The 15,802-nt window shown below is 41.9% G+C and overlaps 1 protein-coding gene across 1 annotated transcript in view; it reads right to left on the reverse strand.

Annotated features, from left to right (window-relative positions):
- Positions 1-273: 273 nt before the first annotated feature.
- The window catches only part of LOC124112239 (protocadherin-16-like), a 60,892-nt gene continuing 45,363 nt past the window's right edge, over positions 274-15,802 (reverse strand). Inside the window, exons 36-48 of the mRNA XM_048386504.1 lie at positions 15,317-15,510; positions 14,291-14,524; positions 13,193-13,636; positions 12,457-12,868; positions 10,635-10,825; positions 7,947-8,183; positions 7,189-7,442; positions 6,240-6,426; positions 4,820-5,026; positions 3,988-4,114; positions 2,600-2,616; positions 2,141-2,205; positions 274-1,185 (exon numbers count right to left, since the gene is read on the reverse strand). Of these exons, the coding sequence (XP_048242461.1) occupies positions 1,177-1,185; positions 2,141-2,205; positions 2,600-2,616; positions 3,988-4,114; positions 4,820-5,026; positions 6,240-6,426; positions 7,189-7,442; positions 7,947-8,183; positions 10,635-10,825; positions 12,457-12,868; positions 13,193-13,636; positions 14,291-14,524; positions 15,317-15,510 (2,578 nt within the window). The 3' untranslated portion in view covers positions 274-1,176. The remainder of the gene's footprint in view (positions 1,186-2,140; positions 2,206-2,599; positions 2,617-3,987; positions 4,115-4,819; positions 5,027-6,239; positions 6,427-7,188; positions 7,443-7,946; positions 8,184-10,634; positions 10,826-12,456; positions 12,869-13,192; positions 13,637-14,290; positions 14,525-15,316; positions 15,511-15,802) is intronic.

Consider the following 15,802-nt stretch of genomic DNA (forward strand, 5'->3'; position numbering starts at 1 on the left):
TTGTCTCGACTCGATTATTTACAGACCGCAACAAACTAAACATGGGCAGAACAGATTACTGTTATATGATGCTTATTTGAGTTAACAAAATGTCTTGTACATTGCTGAGTGTGTCATCGTGCCCGTGAAGGCGTTAGTCGATGTTCATGCTATCACCTGGTTTGTGTAGTCCAGGTTTGTTTACTGACCCAAACCTTGCAAATACATGTTAGGGGTTTGTTGTTGCGATTGCAGACAATAAATTCCATTGCTCGAATAAATATACATGTAGTTTATTTTGTAACGAAATAGTCATACATGTCAATATTGAAACAAACCTTTAAAATATATACAGATAAATGTAATAGGATATTTATTCCTCCTGGAGATTCTTTCCAAAAGAAGCTATATCCCAGGTACAAATTTCCAGTGGAAATGTTTTACCAAGGATAGAACCTCCACGGCCAGCATCTTACAAACAAGGGAATATTGTCCAATATGAATAGTAAATTACTCTTTCCTCCCGAAACTTTTCACCCGGAAACATAGATCGTTTACATAAACACTCCCTTTACTGGTATGGAGACATACCCAGTCACCGTTTACAATTTGGAATAATAATATGGCTGCCACTTAATTAAACATTATACATTTTACAACCTGGCAAACAGCTAGACTAGACATTATAGTATACATGTCATACATTATATAACCCAACGTCATTTACAACGTCAATACAACGTCAATTCAACGTCATCTACAACGTCCGTCTTTCATCATAGGGAGCAGAGTTGCAGTATGATTACATATACGTGTGTATAATATAATGCTGCCTTGCACCTTTGGTAGCACGTGGTTGGAGCACGTTTGTTGATTTCATGGCTCTTTGGTGGTTGTATATAGACGATTGGTTCCAAATTAGAATTGGAAATAGAACGAAGGTGTTTCCCTTACAAATCAAGTTGGTAATATTTCATATACTTTCACTGCAAATATCTCACGTGTTGATCTGTGATTTGAAGTAATTAAGTCGGAGCGTTTAATATGTTCAGTCTTCAAGAAGGGTGCTATGAGAGTTTTGTCAGTCAGTACAATAGTTTGATTAGATCGGTGATGACCGTATGGCAGTAATATTTTCGTATGATTTAGGTTGAAAAACACCATTTTGAAGATTGACCATCCATTGCGATCGCTGCTCTATTGTTCCTGAAATACAAAAAAAAACAACAACAGGTAAATACATAAGAAAGATTATTAGTGAGAACAGAATTCATTGAACTTCTTAATTTTCCCTTCATTTAAATTTCCCTTACAAATAATATGTACCTAATTGCAATGATTACGGCCCAAGATGCTCAGCAAATGCCGACCCGTAAACTTAATTTTACGCCGGATTAGACAATATTCCAGCAACATCCTGGCGGGGGACATCAGAAATAGGCTGTTGTGTTATGGTCACTGATACGTCAGTGTTGGAAATGTACATGTCATGACAGATTGACTATGGCAATATGAAAGAATCGGAGGGTCCTTTTCTTTATAGTAGCATAGTTAACATTTCAGTGAGTAAGTGAGGTTTTACGCCGCCTTTAGCAATACTCCAGAAATATAAGGGCGGGGGACACCAGCAATGGGATTCACACATTGTACCCATGTCGGGAATCGAACCCCATGAATCGTACCATGTCGGTGTGACGGGCGAACGCATTAACCACTGAACTACCCAAACTCCTGAAAACATGTATTTCAACACAAAGCTGTGGCTATTTGCGATAATATGCTATGTCATTTACCGTACTGAAGATTTTGTTTGTTTGTTGTTAAACGCCGCACTCAGCAATATTCCAGCTATAAGACGGCGGTCTGTAAATATTTGCGTCTTGACCAGACAATCCAGTGATTGACAACATGAGCATCGATCAACGCAATTGGGATACGATCACATGCATCAACCAAGTCAGCGAGCCTGACCATCCAATCCCGTTAGTCGCCTCTTACGACAAGCATAGTGGCCTTTACGGCCAGCATGGGTTGCTGAAGACCTACTCTACCCTGGGTCTTCACGGGTTCTGTACTGAAGAGTAAAAATAACACCCGTCACTGCCACGTGGAATGGGTACGGTAATCCTTTAATGTGAAACACGGATTAGCATGTACTTACACCTTTCACACGAAATACGTCATCGACAGACTGGGGTCGCTCAAACAGGTTTGGCAGAGGAGACACTGAAAACAACAACGAAGTTGTATAAGCAGGACTGGTTACAAACTATGCATTGACGTACAATACTCTCGTTTGGGATGCCATAGTTTTGTTTCTTTATCGACGCACTCGGCAATATTCCAGCTATATGACGGCGGTCTGCATGTAAATAATCGAGTCTGGACCAGACAATCCATTGATTGACATCAGGAGCATCGATCCACGCAATTGGGATACGATGACATTCATCAACCAAGTCAGCGAGCCTGACCACCCGATCCCGTTAGCCGCCTCTTATGACAAGATCAGTCACCTTTTACGGCAAGCGAGGGTTGCTGAAGACCTACTCTACCCCGGATCTTCACGGGTCTGTAAATTATTGAGTTAGTTCGACTTTGTATAAGAACCTATACTTACCTGGTTTCCTAATTAACCTGCAAATAAGAATACAATGTAACAGTTAGACAGTTCATAAATTTGGCCAGAAGATGTTACTAATAAGCCTGAACTTCAGTATGTCAAAGTCCATTTTAAAAACACAGCTTAGACTATTTTCGAAATAGTTGATGACAAGAACGAACTATGCAGATAATGATTATCACCACCTTGGTGAAATCATACTTCTACTGAACTATTTTTACCCTTCCGAGGTTAACTAACTGATTAATTAAATGAAAACTGAAAAAATCTGATCCACCTGAAGCTCTCATAAAATAGCCATCATCATTATTATCATCATTGTTATCATCAATAGTGGCATGGTGTACTGTTAGTTTAAGTTCATAAATACTTCGGGAATATTAAGGTAAGTGATATATGCTCCATATAAACTGATATGTTTGGACCTAGATTGACAGCTTGTGACACTTATTGTCGATAAAATCACACATTCAACATAACAGATGTATAACTCCATCATCTTAAAGCCGACAAAAACATTTCCATAATCATAAGAAACCGCTGCTTAAAAAATTGTACGATTTGTTATAAGTTTATATATCACTATCATATCGTGATCATACCAGTTTTTCGCGAAAAGGTGGCATCGATCAATAACAAAGTCGACCGCCTCCGTGGTCTAGTGACAAAGCGTCCGCCCTAAGAGGGGAAGGTCCGGGGTTCCATCCCCGCCCACTCATACCAAAAGACGTTAAAATATGGTACTTGTTGTCCACCCATCCACGTGCATGCATGTCGCTATATAAGTGCAATAATCTTGGACGCGACTTTAAGCCACATTTCACCTCACCTCACAAACAGTCAAGCAAAAGGCAAATCTTTACCTGAACATACACGTGACCAAATGGTACTAGTTTATGATAAAGCACGCCTCATAGGTTTTAATTGAAAATGTAAAACCGCGAGCGAGGGAAAAGCCCGACGGCTTTCCCCGAGGTCAAGGTTTTTACATGTTCAACCAAAACTGAGGAGGCGTGTTTATATAACTTTTGAACCATCTAAATGCAAGAAATACCAGAAAAATTAAGAAAACATTGATATACTTTATAGTGAAACAATACAATGTATCGCGGTATAAAAGGAATTCGCTAAAAGCGGAGGGAGTAAAACAACGTGCAGCATGGATGAGCTGGAGTCATGGCAAGATAAACTTAACAACTTTTCATCACGTGCCCCGGTAGCTCAGTAGGGAAAATAGTGCACAAGAACACAAGTTTGGTCACTGATCAATACGGCAGTTTTGGAAACGTCCTCTACACTCGTCCTACATGCCTTGAAAGCTTAAACTCTGATCAATCCAAAAAGTATGTCGTTTTACATATAAACAGTGTTGATGTGATGCTTACTTTTTGATAATTATCCTTGCAAACAGGAGAGCCAGTACTCCTAGCCCTGCACCCGTGGCCATCAATGCTCCCCGTAGTGCCCATTTCTCTGTGGAATTGGTTCCCGTCGCCGAGGCATCAACAGTAACTACAGAAACAAGGCGAAGTTAGCTTTAATGCCAAACATTGTTATAGTGTAATGTGTTTTCAGATTTACGCATCCTCTTGAATATTTAGTATAAAGAACTTTTCTTGATCGGAGGACTTCATATTCAAGACCAACTACTATATAAAAAAATGTGTGGAAAATGCCTTTTTGGAAGAATTTAAATATTAATTTGCTACGATTTGTCCTGAATATTTCACAGCCCTCGAATGTCATTAACCATTTTTCTCCCAATTCTCGCGCGCTTTTACATTTGATGTAATTTATTTCCAACTCTGGGAAATGTTTTAGTGGCAGATATGAAGGATTGTAATTAAAACATTGACACCCTAAATAATAAAGATCTTAGAAAAAATTCCATTTTGGTGAAATCGACGGATACTGTGATGATCAAGAAGAATCATTAACAGGGGACATCTGGGATTCAAACCCAGACCACATGATTCTGGCACGACTATGCGACGCAACTCTTTACATCGACTTGCATCGCCTTTGACTACTAGGCTAACTGTATACCGGGATTTAAACAATCTGTTCGTGAATGTATATTGTTGAACAACAGTAAAGTTTTGCTAATATTAATGTTGCAACACGTTTTCAAACATATAGTTGATCAATAGAATTAAGATAAGCACCAGAAATATATAAATAAACAACGATTACAACTTGTTTTAATTTTGGACATACTTGGATCGTCTTCGTTTGTCAGGGATATGGTGACCGTTCCGGTGACAGTTCTGATTTCGGCACCGAGATCTGAAGCGCCGATGACGACGATGTAGTGGTCAACTCCCCCTGATGCACTGTCTGCATCCAACGCCGACGACACAACTAGCGTACCCACACCATCGGAAGTTATCATTGTGAACTCAGAAGAGAACTCCCGGTCATCACCTTAAAAATAATTCTTTTATTGTAAACAAACTGTTTCGATACTAACACATAGTGCGAAACCCCAGTGGCCAGATTGAGGCCATCACCAAAACGAATTTCGTCCAAAAAGATTTTCAGACTAACATACTTGTTACACAACCATGCGATACATGTATGACATAACTAATGAATATTGTTTTACGCCATAGCATCCTTTAAATAATTGAATCTGAACCAGACAAACCAGTGATTGATAATACGAGTGTACAATGGCACGCCATCAACCAAGTGACCGAGCCTGGGTACCTGATCCATTTAGTTACCCAAGGGTTACTGGTTCATCTGACCAGTGTCCCCGCAAAGGTGCGTCATATGAACGTAAATATTTAAAAAGCTGGAAGAAAAGTTGCACGCTGCCGTATGTGATTATACCAGCTGAAAGTGTCCCGTGAAGGTTCCGGGATAGAATAATTATTGGTCTTCAGCAACCCATGCATGTCGTAAAGGGCGACTAACGGGATCGGGTGGTTAGGCTCGCTGATTTGGTTGATGCATGTCATCGTATCCCAATTGTGTAGATTGATGCGCATGATGTCAATCCCTGGTTTGTATGGTCCAGACTCTATTTTGTACAGACCGCCGTCATATAGCTGGGATATTGCTGAGTGCGGCGTTAAACCGCAAACAAACCAGCTGAAAGTATTCTTATTTTATGAACATAACTACCAGACACCATTGCTGGTGAAGGGAGATGTACATGTAAGCTTTGGAGCCACCACAAATCGTATCAGTCTCAAATATTCAGCTGTATTTGATACTCTGAGAAGTGGTTGGTTGCACGAGCAAATATATTATAGAATGTCAACGCCAGAGAATAGTCTCCCAAAAGAGTTTCCATTGAGCGAAAAGGCACAATAGCGTTGAAAATTAAATGAATGAATTAATGAAAAATCAGTGATGACACCAGTTGTTTGCGTAATTGGCAAGCATGTCCTGCCCTACCGTTATGACGTTATTCACACAATTTGCATATATAGTAAGTGTTTGTTGGTTGCCCGATGCCACACAGCAGCAATCCTGCGACAGCATTTATTAACAAGAAAATTTTAACAATCATAATGTGTGTCTTGTAAGAACAAGTTCCATGAAACGGGACATTGTCCAACGCATACCTGTGGGGGAATCGTCACACGTGAGATATCACTTGTAGTTTTAGTTTGACTGGGGCACTCACTTCCAGTGATTGATAGCACCTCGTAATCCAGACGTCCATCATCCCCTTCGTCGGCGTCTGTAGCAGTGTAGTTGGCGATGTCGCTGCCTATTGGCAAGGTCTCCGGCAAGGTAATGGCAGGGAAGACGTCGCCGAGCTCAAAAGCCGGACTTTCCCATTCCGGGATAAATTCATTTTTCGATGTTACCTATTAATGGCACATTAACAGTTATACTCTACTCACAAGAAGTTTAAAACCACCCGATTCTTTCATAATACTCTTGTTAATATGTCTTGCCATGGACCTTAACTTCTTTTGAGTAGTCCAAGTCGTCTAAGGCGCCGCGATTCGCTGTGCAGAGTTGCGTCCCTTGGACACGTCAGAAACCTATGATTGTTGGTTCGAATCCCGGTTCGCCCCGATTATGTTTCTAGGTTTGTCAGCACCATACCCGTGATCGTGGGTTTCACCGAAGTGGTAAACGTCTGAGACCTGCATCACTTCGGGCTTTCCTCCCACATTAAGCTGACACGCCGTGATATAACTGGAATAATGTTAAAAGCGGCGTCAAACCCAACTCACTCACTCACTCATTGGAGTGGTAAAAGCCTCCGTGTCAGTCTCACATAAAGTTGAAGATGATCTAGTGGAATATTCATATTGTTTTGATGCGTATTGTCTAGGAATTTGATAAAACATAAAACTAGTATTCGTTAATAATGCTAGCATAAAACTGCAGACCAAAAACATTCATATGACAACAATCAACTGGATGTCCATTCAACTCTCAAACATCTCCAAACAACACCTCAACATTATTCAACCAATTCAAAGAAACATAAAAATGTCAATGCAAGAGAGTAACCAGTCTTGATTATCCGCCGAAATTTACATTTTCTAAGTTATCTCTACAAGTTAACACTACAACCATGTTTCCAGTTTCTCAACCGACAGAACAGAACTACATACCATTACGGTAACCATGGTAATCCCAGTCAACGGCTGTCCCTCTACTGGCTTGTCGATGGCCGTCACAGTGAGTGTGTACTTGAAGTTGACGTCAACCATGTCCTCGTAGTTGATGTTGGACGAGTCAACGTAAAGTGTTGTTCCTGTAATGCTGAACTTCGGGTCAATATCGTCGCCTGCAGAGACGGCGAGGTCAAAGTCGGCGTTGACACCTATGTCGGCGTCAGTGACCAAGAAATCCATCAAGGATAGTGCTGTGAGTGAACATAACTGAGACATTTATAATTTCAAGAATATACATATACTGTGTGAACAACACGCCAGTTGTCATGTTAGACGGTTAACGCGTGTAGAAAGGTTATTGAGTTAAATTTGATTTCATCTTCTGGAGTGAGTGAGTGATCGAGTTGGGTTTAACGCCGCTTTTAACAGTATTCAAGTTATATCACGGCGTGTCAGCTTAATGTGGAAGGAAAGCCCGAAGTGATGCAGGTCTCAGACGTTTACCACTTCGGTGAAACCCACGAGCACGGGTATGGTGCTGACAAACCTCGAAACATAATCGGAGCGAACCGGGATTCGAACCCACAATCATAGGTTTCTGGCCTGTCCAAGGGACGCAACTCTGCACAGCAAATCGCGGCGCCTTAGACGACTGGGCCAGCCGTGCCCCCCACTGAGTCTGGAATACGAAAGGGCACTCCATCAGACCGTAGGAATAATAGGAATACATGTTTGACATATCAATAAAACCATACCGTTAGCGCCAGCTTCTTGGGCAGTTGCCATGTACGACGCTTTGCTAAATGTCGGTGGGTTGTCGTTGATGTCAAGGATGTTGAAGCTCAGCTCAACGCTTGACACCTGTGCCCCGCTATCTGTGACGGTCAAGGTCAGCTGATCCAGTGTGTGAATTCCAGCATCATTGTCCACCCGATCCTTCAACGACAGCGTCCCCGTTGTGTCATTGATGGCAAATATATCCGCATTTGCACCTTCAACGAAAACATGTGCAATTGAGCGATAAGATTATATGAGTGATACCGTCAATGCTAAACTGTATTTTAATAATGCATTGCTAGAACGACTGGAACAGAGAAACTGTTGAACATTTAGTGACATGAAGCTGAAAACACACATCTTTGTTCGTTAACTTTTGTTTTGGTTCATCGGCATTCGTACATAACTCATTGATTTGTGTTTTCATTCATCCACTAACGGATGCTTCAGAACGAGGTAGGTTTACGTTTCCATGCCCTCGTGACATATCATCTACAGAGCAGATACGCATTGTACATCTTTCTGCACTTACGCTGTACCCGCGCTGTCAATGGTTTTACTTGTATCCATGTACATGCATCTTAGGCCTACGTTAATTGGAAACCCGATGGGTACATGCTATTCATGACAAAGGCAAAACCATCTTTATGAACGATCACCCTAGACTCGTGATAAATAATCTTTATATCACATTTTAAAACTAAAGCTGTCCCCTGCGGTATTTGAATAAACGAGTGAGTGAGTGTTTTGTAAAAGCTTGAGAAACAATATTTATTTTAACAGATTTGTGAGTGAAAGAGTTGGGTTTAACGCCGCTTTTAACAGAATTCCAGTTATATAGCGGCGTGTCAGCTTAATGTGGGGGAAAGTCCGAAGTGATGCAGGTCTCAGACGTTTACCTCCTTGGTGAAAGCAACAAGCATGGGTATGGTGCCGACAAACGTAGAAACATAATTTTGGCGAACCGGTATTCGAACCCACAATCATAGGTTTCCAGCTTGTCCAAGGGACGCAACTCTGCCAAGTGACTCTGCCGACTGTTATATGAATAACTAAATATACTGAACCAAATTAAAAACTTCACAATCCTAAAAGTTTAAAATTTTGAGCAGTTATCATTGTGGGCACTTATTGTGTATTTAAACAGTAATGGCCACGTATTGTCTTCAGATAACACCCGTTTTTTTGTGCAGGTGAATCGATCAAAATCATGTGCACAGCACTATAGTGGCAAAAGTGTTTTTTCACGTGCAACTTGTCACATGGCCATAATACCGCACGTGTTTTCAGCCATACTTGTTAGCAGTCATTAACAACAACAAAAACACACAAGAATACAAAAGTCTTTACGGCCATTTGTCATGCCACGCCTTTCAAATGTGCAAAGTAAACGTGCCATCGGCATGTTGCAGACGGGAACGTCCGTAGCTGAAGTCGCAAGGACGATGGGTTGTAGTCGACGGACTGTTTATGATTTACAGACGCGTCTACAGCAAACGGGTACCACCGCTGATCGCCCTCGGCCAGGTCGACCACGTGTGACGTCACATGTAGAGGATCGTCAGATTGTCTTACGTCACCTCCGTAACCGTAACGGCTACATCAACCAGAAATGAACTGTTTAGGGGTAGACTGAGTGCGCAAACTGTTCGAAACCGTCTGAGAACTGCTCACCTTCAAGCACGACGGCCATACTGTGGGCCGATTCTGACTCAATTACACAGACGTCAACGTCAATTGTGGGCACAGCGACACTTACGATGGACTCAGAGGAATTGGAATCAAGTCGTCTTCAGTGATGAATCCCGATTTAATCTTCGATTTGCTGATGGTAGGGCGAGGATGTGGAGGCGCCGTCATGAACGTTACGCCCAGTGTTGTGTACAGGAAGTTGACAGATTTCGAGGCGGAAGTGTCATGGTGTGGGGTGCTTTCTGTGGCAATGCACGTTCCAGGCTTCTTGTCATCCGTGGCAACCTCAACGCTGCTGCTTACCGCGACCAGGTACTGGCACCAGAACTTTTATGGCAGCACATGGACCCGGTTTGATCTTCCAACACGACAATGCCAGACCCCACACAGCAATTTTGACAAGGCATTTCCTTCAGAATGCGGGAGTCAACGTCATGGACTGGCCGTCAAGGTCTCCCGACCTCATTCCCATCGAACACGTCTGGGATGCTCTTGGCAGAAGTCTGCGCACTCTCCAGAACCAACCACAGAATTTGCAAGATCTTGGCACCATTTTGCAGCAACAATGGCGTCGTCTTCCCAATCATGTGTTCACAAGCATCACAGTCCATACGGAGACGTTGTGTGGCAGTTGTCAACGCACATGGCGGCCATACACGCTACTGAACTTGTGTGCTATCAGATTCTCGTGCTTGGGACTTTAAACTGTTGATGTTATTACCGAATACCGTAGGTGCTTGGAACAAATTATGGTTACCACCGTTAATCAAAATCCTTCTTTGGACATTAATGATTAAAAATTACCTTCTCTGATACATTTGTCCGTTGTATATCATATATTGGATTACTTTTAATTTGACTCAGTATATAACAACTATTTGTTTTCATGTATATCGAAGCATTCAACAGTCATTAGAAACAGAAGGGAAACACACACTTTCGATAATCATGACAATATTTCGACTAAAACTAACCAGAGAGTTCATAGAGGAACACGTCCCCAACGTCGAGGTCAGTTACAGTAAAGACGTTGCCGATGACGGTACCGGACACCTGCTCCTCCGCAATGGAGTAATCCGCTACAATAATTGAAGGAGGTTCATCAATGACGTCCCCGACGTTGACGATGAAGGAGACGTAGGCTGTGTGCTTGCCATCGGAGGCGCTGATGGTCATAAAGCAGAGATTGTTTGTTAAAGCTACATGCATGGAGGCACGATGGGGTGGGATGAGGTGACGTGAGGTGAGGAGAGGTGCGGTTTAACGTCGCGTTCAAGATTATTTCATTTACATAGGAACGTGCGAGCACTGCACCTGGTCTTGACATAACCAGTTACGAGATATTGACAATCCTGCCTAATCATACTGAAAGCTTACTCATCGAGTTGGAGAGCACGATATGGTCCAAAGGAGAAGTCCCAAAAGCATGGAAACATGCTGCAGTTGTCTCGCTTCGAAAGCAAGGGAAAGACGAAGCCCTACCAAAGTCATTTCAAACATGTGCAAAGCTATGGAAGCCTTGGTTACTAAAAGGCTCATGTATCACCTTAAAACTGGCAACCACTTCAAAACTGACCAAAGCGGCTCCAGGAAGGGACACTCATGTCTAGATCATACTTCATACACAGCTACCTGCAAGACAGTTCGCTATCAGTTAAAATGGGGAACAATCAATCTGATCCCATGTCACTGGACAACGGCATATATATTTTACAAATCCGAAAAATCTCCAGTCTGAATGGGACTTTACTCTTTCAAGTAAGAAAAACTGTGGGAAGTCTGTTCAAACGTAGGGAGAAAGATGCTATGATACCCCGTCTCTCCATAAAGGCAAACCAATAAAATATGAAAATCCGCAAAAATTCGTGATCCTAGGTCAACACCTGACTTGAAAACATGTAGAATATGTTGAAAACAGATGCCATAAAAACCTGAACGTATTGCGGGCAATTCTTGGGGTTTCTTTGCGCACCTTTGGGGACACTCAGCTGCACCTCTACAAATCACTAATCAGATCAAAAACAGACTATGGTTGTGAGGCCTTTCACTCAGCATCAAATACTGTTTGAGCCGCCTCGACAAAATACAATACAACGCCCTAATGCTAGCCAAAGATTCAGAAACATGTCCTTCACTGGAAGCACTACAAGTAGAAACAGAAGAACTCCCATTTAAACTAAGAAGAGTGCAGGCAATAATATCGTTGAAAACGAATATCAAACCCTTTGATATGGATATGGAAAAGGATATAGCAAGACAAAAAACACCCGAGATGAAGCTCTAGCTCCGAAAAATCCCCCGCTTAAATCATTTGGGATATTAGTACGTGAACTCATCCGAAGTAACAATTGTGATGAGATTCAGCCTCCAGAAAGCCAATCCAAAAGGGTTACACCTTCCCTGGACTTCTAAAACTCCCAAAATTGACACTGCTTTAACTTCTGAAGTCACTAAAAAAGAAAAATCCAGCCCGACTACGATCGGTACCAATCACTAAAATGCAAACTAACTGGGACAGCTGGGCCCATATTACACCAACGGATCGGTCGGAGGAAGGGTAGTCTGCCTTATAGTTTATATTTCACCACTGCTCAGCTTGGTGTCAGTCATTAGAAGTGTATACAATTTAATAATGTTAAACGACAAAGCTGGAGAGGTATGTCGTGCATCATTAACCATCTCTGAATGTTTCTCCACATATTGATATAAAAACACGTCTTTACATTAGAAAACGGCTAAAATGCATTGTAGTTTGGCCTAATCACTGTATCATTCACAATTATATATTAAGTATACCTGACAATAACAGAATGATATCTGCTGGTTTCAAAATCCAGTTTTTTCAGCAACTTTATTTCATCTCCATCACATACGAAAACGTCGCTGCTGTCAGCGTCAACGCTGTATGTCACTTCGTCCCCGTCAGGATCGGTCGCATCAAACGTGAAGATGGCGGACCCAACAGTGACGTTCTCAAATACGTCCGTCTGGTACATTGTCTCGGCAAACACTGGCGGAAGGTCGTTGGCGTTGTTGACGAAGACCTTGATGGAGGCAGTGGCTTCGCGTGGCGTACTGCCGCCATCGACAGCGCGAAGGGCAATGTCGTAGAAGCTGATACCACCCTCGGCGTCCAACTCAGACTTCACAAGAAGGTCTCCTGTTCGTGCACCGATGACGAACGTTCCTGCTGCGTCGGTACCGTCGTCTGTGCAAGAAAAATTAATTTAATATAATATTGCATTAAACTAATAGATCACAGAGAGCACAGTCGATTCCTTGTTATGACCATGAGGACGGAGCCAAAGGTATCTATTTGCCATAATTCTATTTCTAAAACACGGATACTTCCAACTATTTCATCCTAAGCAACATGTCAGTCGGTTGCACATAAATATTTCAATGGGGTTAAATGCACGCAAAACACCCTTTATCAACAATTCCTTCATCGGTGTATACTAGTATATATTGTGTACAACAATCAAGCAATTAAGTACTGGAGCAAGTTCTTCCTCTACATCGGTGAACACACCTAATTTAATTGATGTGATTTCATAGGTGATCCTTCCGTCGTCGGCCTGGTCGTCATCTGTCGCCGTCACTGTCGTTATTGCCGTCCCGGGAGCAGCGTCTTCGTCCACTGTGACATCATTTAAGTAACCATTGACGTCAGGTCCCGGGTCACTCCATACCGGGTCGAACTCGTTCTCTGGTAGGACCGTCACCTTCACTATCGCTGTCCCCGTGTTGGCCTCCCCCTGGTCTGGTGTGTCAACTGCTGTGATGATCAGGGTGTACATGTAACCTTCATCCTTCAGCGACTCGTAGTTAAGTGGGTTCGAATTTGTTAGAAGTTCCAAACCTGACATTTTGAATTTAGGACTGGAGGCATCGTCACCACTCCCAATGCTGACACTGAACAAAGCATTGTTGCCTTCGTCTGAGTCAATACAGGTGAGGGTGACCAGGCCAAGATCTGGAAAAAGGGCAAAAAGTATGTGTAGGCTTCACAAATATATTTTGAGGTCTATGTCTTCTGTAGGCTATTCCAAAACCCATTCCATGGCGCTGTTTCTCAACTAGGTGATGCCATTGGGAACATATTCACTATTGCTATGCCTCTGTTTGGGTATTTAAGCGGTATTGTATATAAAAATTTCACCTGTGTAAAGTAGAAGACACTATTTTGTCACCTCTATAGTACTCATGCTTTTTATATATGATATTTCATATTTATTTCATAAACAATTTATTAGTACTTCAGGTGATCAATCCTCTAACGATAACTAGATTTGTGTATGTTTGTGTTTGTTTGTTTGTTTGTGGTTTAACGCCGCACTCAGCAATATGCCAGCTATGTTGCAGCGATCTGTATATGATCAAGTCTGAAGCAGACAATCCAGTGGTTGACATAATAAGCATCAATCTACGCAATTGCGTTACGATGACATACATCGACCAAGTCAGCGAGCCGGACCACTTGATCCCGTTATTCGCCTCTTACGGCAAGCATTGGTTGCTGAAGACCAATTCTAACCCGGATCTTCAAGGGGCGTGCACATGTAATAAGGTGTTATTCACATACGTGCACACATCAGGACATGGTTCCTAAACACGACATTGTACAAACCTTCAATGGAGTTTTCCGTCACTTCAGCGCTGAATACAGCAGGAGAGCAGGTGGGTGGGGAATCATTGACGTCCTCGACTGTGATGGTGAAATCGTCGGTGGCCTGGAGTCCAGCCTGGTCAGTGACGGTCAGTGTGAGGGACAGCTGAACAGTCCCTGCCTCCCTGTCAATGTCCTGTGCCACGGACAACTCGCCAGTAACAGAATCTATAGCCAGGTAGCCACTATCAGCTCCTGTAGATAGAAATACTATATTGACGCCATACTCAGTTAAAACGTACACGAGGCAACTTGATGTCATGCCTGCCACACCAATAACTAGGTGTTTGGACCTAGGATCCTATTATCAACTATAACCAGATGTGAATTGTTATGGTTTTGCACTGCGGACAAAGGCCTTTGAGTACCATTGAATGTTCTGGACACAATGATGGTCTCGCGCCAATCACAGTCACCATTGTCAGTGATGCACCAGCGGTTCAGTGTCGGCAGTGGCGATACCATGTTAGCATATTTAGCGTGTGGTGAAAGTGGACACGTATATGCTGTTATATTTCGTCAAACGTCTGAAGCAAATGCAAATTGGTTTATGTACGTTTATATGTATTTATCTTAAAGAGTTTTATGATACTCGACATAATTTCTTATGATATTAACTCGGGTTAAAATGCTTATTCTAGACATCCTTAAAACATGTCGCTGCCCAAACCTAAAAACAGATGTCTAGTTTCAATCATAATCCACATGACAATCCCTGCTCTTTCAAAGTGTGTGATACGTGTGAGTAAATTTGATTAAATGTTATTTTCTATTTCCTCATGTCAGATAGAAAACCCACTCAAAACATTGTACTCAATTAATAGCGTCGCTGACACCAAAGAATTTACGTTTATTTTTTCAAGGTAAACTGCGCTCGGTTTCAAATTAAAATAAGAATAATCTAATCCACAATAAGCTTACCTCAAACTTTTTAAAAAGATATATATTTGAATAGTTTAATGAAATAGGCAAACATGTTCATTTCACCTGATAAGCTATAATTGAAAACATCGTGTCCGTCCGCATCTGTAACATGGTAACCTCCTGTAACACCAGTGCCAATAGTTTGGCCCTCAGCCATGGATGCTGTGGTCACCATGGTGATAACTGGTGTTTCATCAATGACGTCAACAATGTTGATTAAAAGTGAGACCTCGGCGTCAAATGTGCCGTCGTTTGCCCTGAAACGAAATATAATCTCTTCGTTTTAATAAGTGTTAATGATCACGTCAGAGGCATTGACTGCAACTTCTCATACTGAAAAGGAAAGGATGTTAAAAAAACACTTACTTTATCTAAAGGCTTCATTGTCTGTGACGAGATAACGGTTTATCCCTTTTTACGTATATTTATTCTTTCGAGAGGGATATTTTGTGTAACTATTAACAGCAAAGAAGTTGCCATCTATAAAACCTGGTTCCCGGAAATAATGTCTATCAAAAGTGATAAATTCGTATTTTAGCCAACATAGTT

The sequence above is a fragment of the Haliotis rufescens genome, unplaced genomic scaffold (genome assembly GCF_023055435.1).
Source record: "Haliotis rufescens isolate VD_foot unplaced genomic scaffold, xgHalRufe1.0.p SCAF_6, whole genome shotgun sequence".
NCBI lineage: Eukaryota > Metazoa > Mollusca > Gastropoda > Lepetellida > Haliotidae > Haliotis > Haliotis rufescens.